Raw genomic sequence first — 17,142 nt, 5'->3', positions numbered from 1 at the left:
TTTTGTTATTCGATCGTCACTGATGAGTCTTTTGTAGACAAAACGCGCGTGTGTCGTAAATAAAAAATGCAATCCTGGTATCTTTGGTGAGTTTATTTACTGCCTATAACGTCAGACCTCTTGTCTGAGAAAACATCCGCTATCAAGAATATCTTTTTTTAAATTATATATAGTCTTTTAAGGCAAAATATACATAATTTAAAGGATAAAACAGATAACCGTAATAATCTTTGATGACACATAAATATTTCTACTCACCACGTGAATCATTTTCTTGGCTTGTTGTTGTCTTCCTAACACCCGGTTCGTCTTTTTCCTGGGCTATCCCCTTGTGTTCACTGTTTTTATCACCAGATTTGCTGATTTGGACAGAACAACTTGGTTCTCCATTCATGTCCAAGAGTTTTACTTTGTTGAAATAAACATATAAAAAATCATTTTGTCAAGTTTTTGATACCATTGCACAATGTCACTGAACATATTTTAAGTGTAATTTGCATAAGCAGTATCTTCAATTGTCAGAAAACATATTTGCCGAACTAAAATATAAGCAAGTTCGTTCCTATCATATATTCACTTGTAGTAAATGTTTACCAAAAGTTCAATTAATTTTAGTAGTCCATCATTTTAATTTGGATTTTGATGATATTGTGGACTCATCTATTTTAGTGAGTACCAATTGTCGCGGATTGCTTGCATATTCGAGGACATTTGATTTTGTCGTTTTGCCAATCTCTGTATACAAAGCAAAGAAAAAATATGATATCTGTTAAACACTTTAATTCGTGGTTCACCTGTACCCACTAAGCCCACAAAAATTGGTATTCAACGAAAAATAATGAATCCAAAGTATAGAAGGTTCACAAAATTGTTCTCGAAATTATCTGCGCGGTTAACAAATCTTAGTATAAGGACAGCAACGAATCCATTATAATATTTGTTTCAAATTTTAAATCTTACCCTGTTCTTCCTGGCCATGGTCATTTTCTAAATCGGTGTAACTCATTAATTTGGTATTGCATTTTTCTGTCGACTTGATGGTGTCTTCAGTCTTTTGTTCTAGATAAATATATAATTGAGTTTTTCAAGTTAGTCACTAATATAACATAATCTGAAACAAAATTTGAACACATGAAAAAAAAGTTAGTTTCAATGTTTACAACAAACATTTGTCTGCAAAGTAGTGCAATGATCCAATGTTATATTTTAGATGATTTCAGCTTTTCAATTGTGAACTTTCCATTTCTAAGTAGCAACAATCCAGCAGCACATGCATACATTGTATGTATTTCCCAATCGATACGATATTCCGTGCTTGCATTTCCGGATTTTACGGACCCCATCATGAGTTGGTTGACCGTTATGGAAATATTTTTCTTACGTCGTAACTACAGTCCCCTTTCCTTTCATTAATGTGACCTACCGAATTAGACTATTTACCGGATTTGTTATCTCATAATCAACACGACGGGTGCCACATGTGGAGCAGGATCTGCTCACCTTTCCGGAGCACCTGAGATCACCACTAGTTTTTGGTGGGGTTCGTGTTGTTTATTCTTTAGATTTCTATGTTGTGTTATGTGTACTATTGTTTGTCTGTTTGTCATTTTCATTTTAGTCATTGCGTTGTCAGTTTATTGTCAAATTATCAATTTGACTGTCCCTCTGGTATCTTCCGTCCCTCTGGTATCTTCCGTCCCTCTTTTATGGAGTTTACTTCTATAACAAGAATAAAATCGCTATATCATATTTTTTCCTTTACTTACACTTACATAGTTAAGTTATATGGTATTTACAAGTTATATTAATCCATATCCACTTTCCACTTTCTTTTCACATAAACGTTTCCAATATCATACAAAATGATATCCGGGTATGTGTCAATGCTTGATATGAATTACAGTTCAAAAAGAATACTACAGTTCGTTCGTTCGAATGCAACAATCTGTCAATTTGATATAATGATGAGGTGATTTTTTGATATCTTCGAATTCAAAATTGATTGTTTACTTTAAGGATATGCAGTTTCACAGTCTCTCTTTTCTAATCCTGATTAGGAAAAGAGCCTGATCTGTGGGGACAAAAATATGTTTGGCTTTTGTTTTTGATATTCAGATCTTTGATGATAAATCATCATTTGTTCGTAAACTTATTTTTTTCATTACCTCATGTCTTACGTCTTAAAATAAACTTGATAGACTTCACATTACCCTTTTTAAGGTACAATAATTAATATACTTGATTAATGTCATGATATTGTTGATTCAGAAATACAATAAAAATGTGATGGTGAGGAATAATTATTGTTTACTATCTTTTTCGAAATTTTATAACAAAGCCATATTCATGTTCATTGTGTGATTTTGAATTATCTATTTAGTCTTAAAAACATGTTTATGTTTTGTTATTGGCTTCTAACAAACGGTCAGTAACTGAGAGTATTCTCAATGCAGCACTCGATGTCTTTTATGGTTGGGATGTACAAGTATATATTCAGTCACGTCCACATTGTGATTTTGTAAGATGTATTTCTATTTGTATTCATTTGAAGATTTAAACTTTTTTCAATTGATTTTATAGTTTGTTAATATGTTTTACTATTCGACACTCTACCACGTTAGTAGAGTGTTTGGATCCATCTAACATGTTCAAACACGTCATATTCTGTACGTATATTCTTGTTCCAAGTCGGTCAGTAGCCGTAATTTAGTGGTTGTCGTCAGTTGCTTTGTTGTTTTTTGGGTGGTTTTTTTTTACATTACGTTAGTTTTCTCGTTTGAATTGAATCGCATTTGTCATATCGAAACCTTTAATAATTGACTTTGCGTTAAATATGTTAAAATATAAAATTAATCTTCAACAAGAACACTTTTTTCTATTCGAATAATCTTTTAACGTATGTAAACAAATTAAAACTATTTCAAATTATTTTGTCATATAATTTATACATATATACATATATATATTTTTCAAAGACTAAAATATAAATGGTTTTACCAGGTATATATTCTTTCTTGTGAAAATATTTGTAGTAAACTATTACAACTACAATAACAGCAGGAACGATCAGAATAATGATAATGGCAAGCGGCACATGGTATTCCTGGACATCTACAACATCACAATAAATGTTCATTAACATAACGAAAATACAAACATCGTAATCAATTGATATATAATCGTATACAATACCAAGCAGGTGGTATCATATAAAGAATCTCTACGAACGTCTCCCTTATCCTTCTTTAATACTTTGAGCAAACGTTCGGACACGCTGATGTTTTTTATTTTTATTTTCAGTGTTAATTTGTAGCATCCTTCTTGTTAAGCGACGTTTTTTTTATTGTTTTTATCTAAGACCCGTATCGACCATGCAAGACCATTTATAAATTTGGGTAAACAAATGACATTTGTATGAGTGTGTATTGAACATGCGGAATAGCATGCACAGTTTGAGACGCTCACACTTTAGACATACTCGACCATACTTGGTTTGAGTCGATTTGAATTTCAAGTTTTACGGATTTTTAAGTTTAGTTTTTTACCTTGATTTGTATTTTGTAAATGGATTTACCAACTGCTGTTGATTTTAAAATATAGGTGAAGGTGAAGTGTAACAATGGAACATACAAGTTTAAAAGTCGAAAATTTAATCAAATAAACATTTCGACTTTATATGAATATTTGATTCATTTGTCAGTAGTCAGCATTTCGATGTTGACATAAATATCAATTATTTTCTTTTATTTTTTTTTAAATTTCCTGTTCAAAGTATGAAATTTTCGTAATACTAAGGATTTGCTTATTACAGGCATACATTAACAGTATTTGACACCACTTTTTTTTTTAATTGTGGGTCCCTCTTGTTCTTCAACATGGCACATGTTTGGCTTTGTAACTATTTGATCTAAGCGTCACTGATTAGTCTTATGAAAACAAAACGAGCTTCTGACGTATCAAATTTTAAGCCTGGTACCTTTGATAACTATATTTATTAGTTTTAAAGTTATACAGTTTTGTGTATTTGATGACCAGAATAATAAAAGTTTCGATTACACAAAAATAAACATGAATTAATTTGAACGATTGAACATTGGTGTTCTAAAAAGTACTGATAACAGTATGATAATATGCTTTAAACTACAAACCTTTATTTTCATTTGTATGTGAACCTTGTGATGTGACAGATTTTTCTGTAAATAATTAAAGAATCCAAATTAAGTATGTAGTTACACATCATTGAAAAGGCAAAGTTCCAGAAGTATAAGTGCAGCTAAAGAATCCTATTCCTGTTGTAGAAAATCCTTACGTAAAAATTAAACTACCATAGATACTAATTTTTTTACAAAAAACGAAGCTGAATCAGGTGGTTAAATGATGATGATGAGGATACAGATTTTTTTTAATTTTCTTTGTACTAAATTTTCGATTTTCGAAATTTTCCGCTGACATTTAACAGGCATCTTTTATATGTTTTATTTTTATTTCGTTAACATATTCCGGAGTTATGTACAATATATGTATGACGTCTATTATCACTGAACTAGTACATTTTGTAGTTTAGGGGCCAGATGAATCACGCCTCCGAGTGTAGTATTTTCTCGCTGAACTGAAGACCCATTGATTGCCTTCGGTTGTTTTCCACACTTTTGTCGGGTTGTTGTCTCGTCAACACAATCGAAATTCCCGGTCTTAATTTTAACTATTATCTGTATCAATTGAGAAGTGTTCTTTTACTAAATGATTTATAGACAAGCAATTCATTTATTATTTGATTTAAGAGGGTAGGGCTTGGTAACCCCAAATTTTCCTCCAGTTTAATTTTTCTTATATTTACATAATTGATAAAGGTAGGGGTTCATGCATCATCTTGCAAAGTTTCAAGGAAATTCACCGTTTCATTTTATGTTAGGGTTTATTTTGAATATGACCAGTTTTGGGGATACCCTAAAAACGGTCGAAAACACAAGTAGGTAAAAATCATTGAGTGTTTTTGTTTATGTTGTCATTAGAAATACGCCTGACTGTTAAATTGCATAGAAGAAACATTTCCTTGGGACGAGTTGACATAATTTTTTATTACTTTATCACGTCTTTTTATTGATTTCTATCCCCAGACTAAAAAATACCCCTGTCATCAATAGCAGACGCTTTTAAAATTCACTATTTTGACAGTCTGTCACTATCTAAGTACTATCATTGTGTAAATGTAGATTATCTATTAGCATAAGCTAGTACTAGGATTGATATTCAGGTAATATCTTCTTGGATAGTACCTTTTATTTTGGAAAAAAAAACACAAACACAAACAGTAAGTAAAAACTCTGTATCAATGACTTAGCACTAAAATCATATTACTTCATTCTTAAATTCATATGTTCAAATCGAATTTCCCTAAACTTCCAAGATTTGTTCTAAATGATGCCCCTGGGTCCTTTAGTCAGTAAAATTGATCCAGAACTCCCCAGACTCAGTTCATTGATGTTTTTTAAGCATTTCATGTATGTATGGTACTTTTCGACTTTTTTATCGATATCATTAAAATAAGATGTTCAACTTTAGTTAATTTTTTGGTGGTATCAAACATATACAGCTTACTGGATCGGTCTGCATCATTCTCACACCCAAAGGTAAACAATATAAATGCTTGATCACTGTTTAATTTACTTCTTTGTTAAAACGCTCTAATGACTTTCAATACATGTGTAAGAGTTGTCTTCCATATTCCAGGTCTACCCCCTTACATTACATAATAACGATAATTTTTTCTTTTAAATTAGAATCGACTTATATTAATGTTGAACTACCCTTACACTTTCAATTAGATGTTATGTTGTTTTTGTATTTCTTAACTAAAATGCTATAAGTATTGATAACAAAAAAGAAACATTAATTAAAATGCATGAACTATCATTGAACTTTATAAGACTGATTTGCATAGGAAATATGTAAAAACTACAAACCTTCCTCTTCACTTGGATGTGGACAGTCTGTGGTGAAAGTGATATTTTCTGTTGGTTGACTTTCGCCATAGTAATTTTTTGCGGTCATTTGTAAGGTATATGGCACACATCCATTTAGGTTTGATAATTCAAAAGTGTTTATTACGTTGGTTGTATCAATTTGGTTTAGAGTAATCAATTGCCATAAAGAGGTATCTTTCTTAACCAATTTTATTATGAATGTTAGATTAGTTCTAGAACCAGGAACCCATGCAATCAAACACTTCGTTTTGAATGTCTGTACAACTCTCAGATGTTGTGGTTTTACTGGTTGGCCTAAAATTAAAAGCATGTTTCATTCAAAATGCCACACAAGGTTTATTCAAGAAAAATATGCAATTACGTATATTTAGAGTTGTGCGTTTAAAAATGCACATTTCAAATAAACTAAAAAATATCAACTTTTTTGTCTAAAATCATATTGTGAAAGAGAAAATATTTCTACCAGGAGAGTATTGATGTTCTATTAACTTTCTAAAATCATTACCTGAACAATCTGTTGTTACAGTGACATTTTCTGTAGTGTAACTTTCACCCACATCATTTTCGACGTACATATGAAATGTGTATATCTGACATTCGCTTAGGCCTGTTAGCGTTATATTTTTTGGATCAGTCGACATTTTCATTTGCTTTATTTCGACAGATGTCCAATCGACTCCATCATTCTTTGTATATTTCAAACCAAATATTTGATAGGTTTCTCCATTTATTCCAGGGATCCATTCAATTATTAACCTTGTTTTCGAAACATCTATGACTTTAAGCTGGGAAGGTCGATCGGGTAGACCTTAAATCAAGATTAAAACAATTATATTTTTCATCAAGGACTGGATAGGCTGGTTTTAATTCATAAATTATGATAAAGCTGTGACAATAAGCAGTGTGTTGTCGTTTGTTGCTGTGTTGTATCTTTGTGTTTTGTTCCTTATGTTGTACATGAATAAGGCCGTGAGTTTTCGCGTTTAAATTGTTTCACCTTTGTTATTTCGGGGTATTTTATAACTGACTATGCGTATGACTTTGTTCATTGTCGAAGGTTGCACGGGTAACATATAGTATTATTTTTTGAATTGACAAGTTTAGTTAATGTGTTTGGTGAACTATAGTAACTTTTCTATACAGAAAAAAGTGATGTGGCATAATTACTAATGGATAACTATTCAATAGGGATAACGTGTAATAAATTTAAGCATTGGTAGTCAAATGCTGGAATTGTCACAATGGGAAAAAGCATACCGTATATATAGTCAGTCATGAAAGGCCTCCATATGAAAAATTTAAAATAATTCAAACCAGATGAATTAACGGCATAATAAACTGTATAATATTTTTACAAAGTCGTATACAACAAAATAAGTAGATTGAGTTATACCGAATCCGTCAATGTGGTATTTGTAAATCTATGTTTGATGAAAGAGGGACGAAAGATACCAGAGGGATAGTAAAACTCATAGATTGAAAATAAACTGACAACGCCATGGCTAAACATAAAAAAAGAAGACACAACATAGAAAACTAAAGACTAAGCAACACGAACCCCACCAAAAACTGAATGGGGATCTCAGGAAGGGTAGGCAGATCCTGCTCCACATATGCAGTTATATTTAGATATTGTAATTAACAAGAATACCTCAATGATTTATGTATGCATTGATATTTATCACACCTTTAAATACAAACCTTCTTCTATATCGTCTTCGAGATGACCTGTTGATACAGTAAGTATTTCTGTAAATTGACTTCTTCCAAATGAGTTTTGTGCGCAAATTCGTATTTTATAAATTTGCCCCTCAGTTAGACCAGTTAGCTCGAAACTTTGTAAATCACTTTGTGTATCTGTTTCATTTACATAAGCTGTTGACCAGTTAATTTCATCATATTTTCTGAACTCTAGGACAAAAACTTGTGACTCGTCTTCGCTAGATCCAGACATCCATTCAATCACAAGTTTCGTTTCAAATGCATCAATGACACGTAACCATTTTGGAATTTCAGGATGAGCTACAAATCAAATTAATGCACTCAATATTTGTTAATATACAAAACGAGTATTGATAGACATGTATCTATATACATGTAACACAGACTCAGAGATATATACATGTATAGTATTGTTGACTGTTACAATTGATCCATTGGTTAAACTACATACGTCGTCACCAAAGTGCAAGATTTATCTCGATTAAGCTGTGTTTAAGGGAAAAACCCAGAAGCACGTGATATGAACGGAAAAGTTTTTTAATTTCGTCTTTAAATCATTTTTTCAAATTTGTACTTCATACAATTTTCTTAAAAACAAATTAAATGTTTTTATACCGGTATATGTTGTTGATACTTACATTTCTGTTTTAATGATGGGAAATTATAAATACTAGGTTTTTGGTTTTAACGGTAAAAAATCAAGTGTACTTAACAAACAACAACACCAAAACGTTGAAAAATCGTTACTGCATCGCGTTAAATACAATGAATCGTCGATATTTGGTATCTGCCCTGTAGCTGTCGCGTCGAATGAATTAGTTAACTATTGCTTTTTTTCCTCAAATATTGCAAAGAAAATTCAATTTCAAATTCAAATTTACTAAGAAATAGAGATATTAGATTTGCCTATAATGAAATTGTATACATATATCATAATTTTTGTTACTCACACATATATGGGAAATGATCCGTTAAACTAAAGTTGGCATACGTATATATTTGCAGCCGATTGCTAGAAAATATATACAACAAGAAAGACTTCATTCAGGTTAAGTTCAAAAATGTAGGCGCGCGTTTGCACAATTTTCTACATTTGAAAATGCCTGTACAAAGTCAGGAAAACTACAGTTGTTGTCCATTCGTAATTGCTGTTTTTGCCATCTGATTAGGACTTTCCGATTTGAATTTCCTTTGAATTTCCTGAGTTCAGTATTTTTGTGATTTTATTTTTTGCAATAACGAATAATAAATTTCTAGACACTTCAAACAGTGGTGTCCCCCATATCACAATGATTAATATTTTTGAAAAGAAACACCCAACAGCTGAAAGGAATGTTTTTATGTCAATTGACTGTAGACGAATCAAAACCTCCTAGAGAACAAACGATTTAGTATGTTGTTTAGTTATAGCATAAAACAGGAACACTAATACTCAAAGGAAAAGCCATGAAAATTTCACTCAAACAATGGTTTGTTAGCGAAGTGCCCATCCTGGTTTTAGACTTAGCACGAAAGAGTTTAACTACGGTTATATACTGAATAAATGCATTAAGTGTAGCAGAAACTATAAGAGGTTTTAGTTAAAATTATTGTTATTTCAAAGTTAGTCTTTGAATCATGAGCAACTAAACGAAATAATAGTTCAAACGACAGGTTATTAGACATTTAGAGTGTGGTTTTAAAAGTCGTCTGAAATAGTGTTCTACGGAATATGTCCCATTCCCGATTATAATATGTCGATATAATGACATTTTGTCTAAGTGTAAGTCGCATTATTGGGAAGGCATACACAAAAGAAGACGATTATCATGACAAAACAGTCGGTCACGCTCCTTTGGACAATTCCTTTCATCTGTTTTTGTATCTTTTTAATCGAGTAACGAGATTTTAACATCAATAGACTGCTGCTGCAAAAAAATCCTTATAACTTGTGGCAGTTTTTGAAAGTTAATCAACAATACTCGTCAAATGATAGCCTTTCAACATACCTGTTTATGACATTTTTAATGAAGCGCATAAATATACCTAATTTATATGTAATTTCTTCCGTTACTTCTTTTTGATTATTTTAAACTGTATGTTATCTTCAGCTGACTTACACGTTAGAATTTGAAGATATATATTTTGCAGAACGACACACATTGTCTGACCAGGCACAATGGGGATCTTTTATACATTTAGCAATCTTCATGTACTGCTCACAGTTTATAACATTAATTTGTCTCACTGAATAATCCGTTCCAATTAACACAAAGTCTCCCTGCAATTTAATTTGCAATGAATATAAGAAATTACATACAAATAAACGTATAACAGTGCGCAAGAAGTTACAATTAGATTTTAAGCTTGTATATTAAGATGATTGCAAAAAATGAGAACGGAAGACCTAAAAAGGATATTAACACTTAAGGAAGACAAAAAAAAAGACATGGGAAAAAAATGACAAAAGACGAATACAATAACGGTATACAAAATACAACGACATCAACAAAACTAAAAAGTGTGCAAAACCAAATCTGTAATTGTAAAAATAAATTGTGTTGGAGTAAATATCATCTAGATTCGCAATAGGTTGTGTTTTGTCAAGGTTAGTTCTTTAATACTGTTAACAATCAGAAAAAAATAACTTACAATATTGACTAAAGACCAGATGGCTTCATTCTCTGGAGAAGGTGCGAAAATATTTGACACGTAAGTATTTCCGTTTGTGGAAAATAATTTATAAACCTTTCCACTACCTGAAAAAAATCAAAAACATATAATAAAACTAGTCCATGGCAAAAAAACCAGTATATGCACAATAAAAAAGCGAAGGAACGGCGCTTTTATTGCTGTTTTTCATCTCAAATGAGTCATTCAACACGGAGCAAAAAACTTTAACACCTCACTGCAATTTAAATCTACTCATATATTATATAAATCATATGTATTTTTTATTTTTAATCTGCAATGTTATTTTACGTGTACATGAACAGGAGACTTAATGATATCGTTGACCGGATTTTTCTGCAAAGCAGGTTATAGTTTTCTTGTTTACAATCTTGTTGACATTTGTGCGTGGTTGTCTTTTTTTATTTGCTTTGTTTAACCTAACATGACATCTAGTAATATGCTTATTAAACTAATAATTCGCATTATTTTATCGATTTGGAGAGCCGAACATGTACTCATATTTCTTGATTCCTTTCTCTTTTCAGTACATTCTGATCACGTTTTGATAAAATAGTTTCTGCTAAATAGGAATAAGCAATCCTGATGCACACATTACTCCAAGAACTTTTTGAATTTTAATACATTTGACACGATTGCTTTGTCGTCTCATTAACATTTTCAATATGCATATTTTTTTATACATACTTGAGCCTGCATAAAACACAATTTCCGTCATATTCCTGTGTATTTCTAATTTCTGTAGATGATCATATAAAACAAATATTGGCTTTCCATACAAAGGCTGAATAGTTTTGTGCATTAGAGGATGGTTGGCAATAAAGTTGAGAACATCTTCACTTTGAGCCATTGAATTATTAATACACTGAAAACAAATTGATCATTAGTTATGTTTTCTGTGACCATAACGTTTCGACAAAGATTTTTAAATCGAAAAATCCGTATGCAGTCAAACCTGCTTAAGATACCACCTGTGTTAAAAGATCATAGTACATTTCATATAAATTGAACCTGTTTTATAAGATAACCTGTCTTAAGAGACCAAATGTTTTGCTCACTTAAGTGGTCTCTAAAATAAAATTGAGAATGGAAATGGGGAATGTGTCAAAGAGACAACAACCCGACTTAATAAAAAACAACAGCAGAAGGTCACCAACAGGTCTTCAATGTAGCGAGAAATTCCCGCATCCGAAGGCGTCCATCAGCTGGCCCCTAAACAAATATATACTAGTCCAGTGATAATGAACGCCATACTAATTTCCAAATTGTATACAAGAAACTAAAATTAAAATAATACAAGACTAACAAAGGCCAGAGGCTCCTGACTTGGGACAGGCGCAAAAATGCGACGGGGTTAAACATGTTTGTGATATCTCAATCCTCCCCCTATACCTCTAACCAATGTAGAAAAGTAAACGCATAACAATACGCACATTAAAATTCATTTTTCTTCAAGAGAAGTCCGAGTCTGATGTCAGAAGATGTAACCAAAGAAAATAAACAAAATGACAATAATACATAAATAACAACAGACTACTAGCAGTTGACTGACATGCCAGCTCCAGACTTCAATTAAACTGACTGAAAGATTATGATTTAATCATATGAACATCAGGCACAATACCTCCCGTTAGGGGTTAAGTATCATACCATCATAACATATATGAGAAGATCATAACCCGTTTCATGCCAACAACTGTTTTTAGAATAAATGTGTTTAGATCCCATGCAAAGACCTTATGAGTGACTCAATATTAACGCCAAAATATGCAATCTTTAATGACTTGACAACAGTATCGTAATTATATCCTTTCTTAATAAGTCTATTCAAAGCTTTTGTAAGTTTCTGAGGTGAATACTGACACCTTTGTGCTTTATAAAGAATATTTCCATAAAAAATTGGATGTGAAATACCTAAACGTATTAGAAATATACATGTTGAGCTATATTTACGAATGATGTCTTTATACCATGATAAAACTTTATAGTAAATGTTTTGACTAGTTTGTGATATCGAAAACTCTGGTGTAATAATTTTTCAGTAATACATAAATTTCTCTCGTTAAAATCTATAACATTGTTACATACACGAGCGAATCGTACAAGTTGGGATATATAAACACCGTAAGATGGTGACAAGGGAACGTCACCATCTAAAAACGGATAATTAACGATAGGAAATGAAAAATCATCCCTTTTATCATAAATTTTAGTATTCAGCTTTCCGTTAGTGATATAGATATCAAGATCGAGAAAAGGGCAGTGGTCATTGTTAGTATTAGCTTTATTTAAAGTAAGTTAAAACATGTTTGACCTTACTTTGTATTCAAAACTAATTAATTTGGGTTCCTCAATGCTCTTCAACTTCGTACTTGTTTGGCTATTTAGCTATGTTGATTAGCACTCTAGTATTGACATGAATATCAATTATATAGATATAGGAAGATGTGGTGTGAGTGCCATGGTCATTTTTATAAATTTCCTGTTACAAAACTTTGAATTTTTCGGAAAACTAAGGATTTTCTTATCGCAGTAATAGATTACTTAAGCCGTATTTTGCACAACTTTTTTGAATTTTGGGTCCTCAATACTCTTCAACTTTGTACTTGTTTGGCTTTATAACTTTTTTGATCTGAGCGTCACTGGTGAGTCTTGCTTTATAACTTTTTTTTATCCGCGCGTCACTGATGAGTCTCATATAGATAAAACGCGTGTCTGGCGTATTAATTTATAATCCTGGTACGTTTGATATTTATTGCTTTTGTTCTAATGTATCTAATTTGATTAAGCATAACTCATTCTCGTATGTCTCACACAAATTTGTGATGGACACTTTAACTGTGTTAGAATATATCAGAAAGGCTTTCAGCCAAACATATTGAAATATGACGCGTTTAGTTTTAAATCATAATCTTACCATCATTAAGTCCACATATAACTTTAAATTTACTTTAAACATGTTTTTTTATCATCCCATATCGCATATTCTATAAAGATTATCAAATAAATCATTCGTGCTGTTCTATGTTCATGATGTTGTTTTGTTTGGGTTTATTTTTTAAATTATTGTTTTACATGTGCGTTTTTGGATTTTGTTCTGCTTTCTTTGTTAAGTTATGCTTTACCGTTTGATCGGTAGTAATTATATTGTGTCTCAATTTAAAGGCAATGCTCATTCAATAATGCAAAGAGAAAGGTATTTAACAAAAACACTGGCTTACAAAGTAAATTAAAAATGTGGAAAGTCCAAAAACCAATTAACTTCTGTGAAAAAACCAGTAAATTTTCAACTTTGTAAATGCATATTGCTCGCTTAACCTCCCACTTATACCTGCTATTCATAAATGACTGAAGAAAATTACATGCATATCAAAATAAGGTTGACTGAGTGCTTATATCGAACTTTTATGGAAAACGCTTGTTTTCAGTGTTGTGTAAATCAATTATGTTTCGACTCTTCAGAATGTCAAACAAAACTGTGAAGATAAACATCGAAAACATACTTACCATCCCTGGTCTTGGTTGTGGTATATTTTCAGCCTCTGTCCATAATGAATTTGGTGTCTTCTGTGTCTTAAATGGCCCATTAAATACAGCTTCAATGTCAGAGGTGTTAAAGGCACATATAACAGAGACCGGTGACTTTATTCTACAAAAGGTGTTTAGTATATAGAACATACTTTTAGAAATTGAAGATTTCGTAGTATATCTCATCCACAGTCGAATAAACATCAAGCAAAATGTTACATTTTACTGGTAATAATCAAAGTAAACATTCGGTCAACCAAGGGTTGAAAACAAGTTTGTCGTGATGATATATGTATTGCATTTTGCGCCTGTCCCAAGTCAGGAGCCTCTGGTCTTTGTTAGTCTTGTATTATTCTAATTTTAGTTTCTTGTGTACAATTTGGAAATTAGTATGTTTCCTTATCACTGAAATAGTATATATGTTTTTAGGGGCCAACTGAAAGACGCCTCCGGGTGCGGGAATTTCTAGTTACATTGAAGACCTGTTGGTGACCTTCTGTTGTTGTTTTTTCTATGGTCGGGTTGTTGTCTCTTTGATACATTCCCCATTTTCATTCTCTATTTAATTGATAAAGAATAACATGGACGAAAAGAATGAGAATGAAATCATTAAATCGTTCAACTATATATTTTTCTGCCATATCACTCTTCAACGATTTTCGGTACTTATCTATCTTCGGATTTCAGATTATTGACTTTGAGCGTTTCTGATGAAGGTAAATTGTAAAAAGCGCTATGGACGCAAGAAGTTATTAAACGTGCTGTTTTCAATATTTCTGCAAAACACAAAAACATTTTACGAGTTTGAAATATAATTGGAGTAAACATAACGCTTATTCATTTAATGCGTCTGAAATATATAGACGACGCTTCCTTCTTGTTGTTAAATATATTTTACATTCTAATTTTATCCTCCATAGAACTTTTTATTTGAATTGAATTTGAGCGTCATAAAGTAGCTGTTTTGTATTTTCAAAACCGGAATCTAAATTTCTTTGCATTTAATTCTTTTAAAAGACCAGGATTTATAAAACTTAAGTTCACCATTAAAGGCTTTAGTTAAAATATTAGGTATTGAAAATGGTAAATTGAAGATCGTTTGAAAATATATCGGTCCATTATATAGTTACTACAGTACCTTAAAAATAAAACCGATATTACGATTGTGGCAATTGTCGTGAAAGTAACTTTTTCACATTTGGAAATCTTAAGAACACCATATTATAGATTTGGCCTTTCGACTATTCTAGGGCAACGGGTGAGTTATATCTCCTTAATCATGTTAATATTATATCTTTGTTGGGTTTTATCAAGAAATCCTTTAAGCTTGCCATTTTCTAACTTGCCTTGTCATAAACAGACCGTAGAATATGCCATCTTTTTCAACTATGTCCTCTGAAACAACATAGAAATATACATTGTTTTCATCAGTTTGTTTAAAGCTACTTATTAATACAATATATTGGTTATAAAAAAAAAATACCAAATAGTACATATATACCGTTATATAACCAACTGCCCAACTTAGCATGATTTTATTTTAAAGTCAGCTTTTACAAAGTATGCATATTTATATGTGGGCGATTTAAGAATATTGTTTTTATATGAAAGAAGTAGATGTTAAGATGTTTATTCATAACTGTATATTATAACAGGGCGTACTTTCTTTTAGTAACATTCGGTGACATGCACGCCTTAAACTTACGAATGTGTCTTAAATAAATAGAACAGTAACATAATTCCTTTTAACAAACCATATTAAACAACTAAATCACTATACTGTTTTTGTTTAGTTGAATCGTTTTTTTACAATAGTAATATATGCTTGCCAATGCATTCCTTACACCTCAATTACCGAACACAGGAGTTCAATGTCATTCCTAGATCTGTAGTGGCATATAATTGGCTTTAACTTTATAATCTATATAGTAGGTTTTTTATATCCCTATCTTTGCCCATTCGTGTAACGACATACAACTGCTTAATGTGTATATCAGCTAATCGTATATATATATAACTAATTATCATATATAAATTTTCTATTAAAACAAAAATCGACGTCTAAAACATTTTAATGTTCGTTTTTGCTTTTAATAATTAATTCATTCCAACAAACACACACTGCTAGAGAAACCCCTGCTGATGTAAAGAAATATACATACGTATGTCATCGAAATAAACTGGCGAACTTCCTTCAGTGAAACACTGCAATCTAGCTTTTTGATAACTTGTCCATTTATTCCTTAAAATTGAATTTCCTCCAATATCAGACTACAAAATCAAAGATATATAAAGAGAGATTTATCCGATTTAAGAATTTAGAAGTTTCAAAGACATGTTTTGTACTTACATGCTAAAGACAACTACAAGAGCAAAAGACAAAAATGTGTCCACATGTTCTATTAATAAATTTAGATATCTTGTTTCTTTCAATATGGATTCCACTTTTTATAAATATGTGCCATTTCTTATGTAATTCAGACAATTTACATATGTAGACATTTAGAAAATGCATTATAAAGTCCACTTCTTGAAGTAATTCCAGTTAATGGCAACACTTTTTGTTAATTTCCTATAATCATTATAATCAAATATCTAACTTTCTACAATCTAATGCACTGAACAATGCTACGCGTGTATTCTATGCAATTGACATGGATCAATACGCATTTTATGTTGCAACTGAAGTACTTGCCGCGTTGTTCAGTAGTAACAGAAACTATTAATACAATATTGTGTCTCAATAAGAATCATGTAGCAAAATATGATTTTATCTGTGAAAGGGATACAAGCTTCAATTTGTAACGCAACATCATATTCTTTTAATTGTTCCACATGAAGAAGTCAAAATAACGAGTCAAATTTGGTCGGGATAGAAAATGTAACCGGAACTCATTACACTTATTACCTTTTATTATTTTTTTATATCTGCGCACTTAATCGTATATGTTCATGTTGGGTTTTTTTCTATCCAGATGTGATATATCCTTTTTGTGCTGATGTTGCATATCACCAACCAATCAATGATGTATTTTTCCCTTCCTTACTTTACACCATTACTAATTGAACTCATTACAATACAGGACTCACCGTACCTTACAAACCTTTGCAACCCTCGAGTAAATTTTGTTTTCAGAGGGATTAACTTCAGTAGCGGTTTCGCGGAAAAAGAAAAGTACTGTTTCTTTTAAAGAGAAAGATCCGACAAATTGGGGATCTGGAAGAAAGAAGACTGATA

At 31.4% G+C, this 17,142-nt stretch overlaps 1 protein-coding gene across 3 annotated transcripts in view; it reads right to left on the bottom strand.

The window, feature by feature from the left end:
* Positions 1 to 17,142, bottom strand: part of LOC134714904 (uncharacterized) — a 76,157-nt gene that overhangs the window by 949 nt on the left and 58,066 nt on the right. For 2 of the 3 annotated variants that reach the window (XM_063576601.1, XM_063576602.1), the window contains exons 8-22: positions 17,000 to 17,121; positions 16,067 to 16,175; positions 15,251 to 15,299; positions 13,884 to 14,025; positions 11,064 to 11,241; positions 10,338 to 10,444; positions 9,806 to 9,966; positions 8,657 to 8,718; positions 7,686 to 8,006; positions 6,490 to 6,792; positions 5,964 to 6,278; positions 4,149 to 4,193; positions 2,998 to 3,111; positions 961 to 1,059; positions 259 to 408 (exon numbers count right to left, since the gene is read on the bottom strand). In XM_063576601.1, the coding sequence (XP_063432671.1) occupies positions 259 to 408; positions 961 to 1,059; positions 2,998 to 3,111; positions 4,149 to 4,193; positions 5,964 to 6,278; positions 6,490 to 6,792; positions 7,686 to 8,006; positions 8,657 to 8,718; positions 9,806 to 9,966; positions 10,338 to 10,444; positions 11,064 to 11,241; positions 13,884 to 14,025; positions 15,251 to 15,299; positions 16,067 to 16,175; positions 17,000 to 17,121 (2,277 nt within the window). The remainder of the gene's footprint in view (positions 1 to 258; positions 409 to 960; positions 1,060 to 2,997; positions 3,112 to 4,148; positions 4,194 to 5,963; positions 6,279 to 6,489; positions 6,793 to 7,685; positions 8,007 to 8,656; positions 8,719 to 9,805; positions 9,967 to 10,337; positions 10,445 to 11,063; positions 11,242 to 13,883; positions 14,026 to 15,250; positions 15,300 to 16,066; positions 16,176 to 16,999; positions 17,122 to 17,142) is intronic. The other variant, XM_063576600.1, reaches the window with a different exon arrangement.

The sequence above is a fragment of the Mytilus trossulus genome, chromosome 4, assembly GCF_036588685.1.
Source record: "Mytilus trossulus isolate FHL-02 chromosome 4, PNRI_Mtr1.1.1.hap1, whole genome shotgun sequence".
Lineage (NCBI taxonomy): Eukaryota > Metazoa > Mollusca > Bivalvia > Mytilida > Mytilidae > Mytilus > Mytilus trossulus.
Note: the sequence above shows the minus strand (reverse complement) of the source record. Positions and strands in the feature narration are given on the sequence as shown.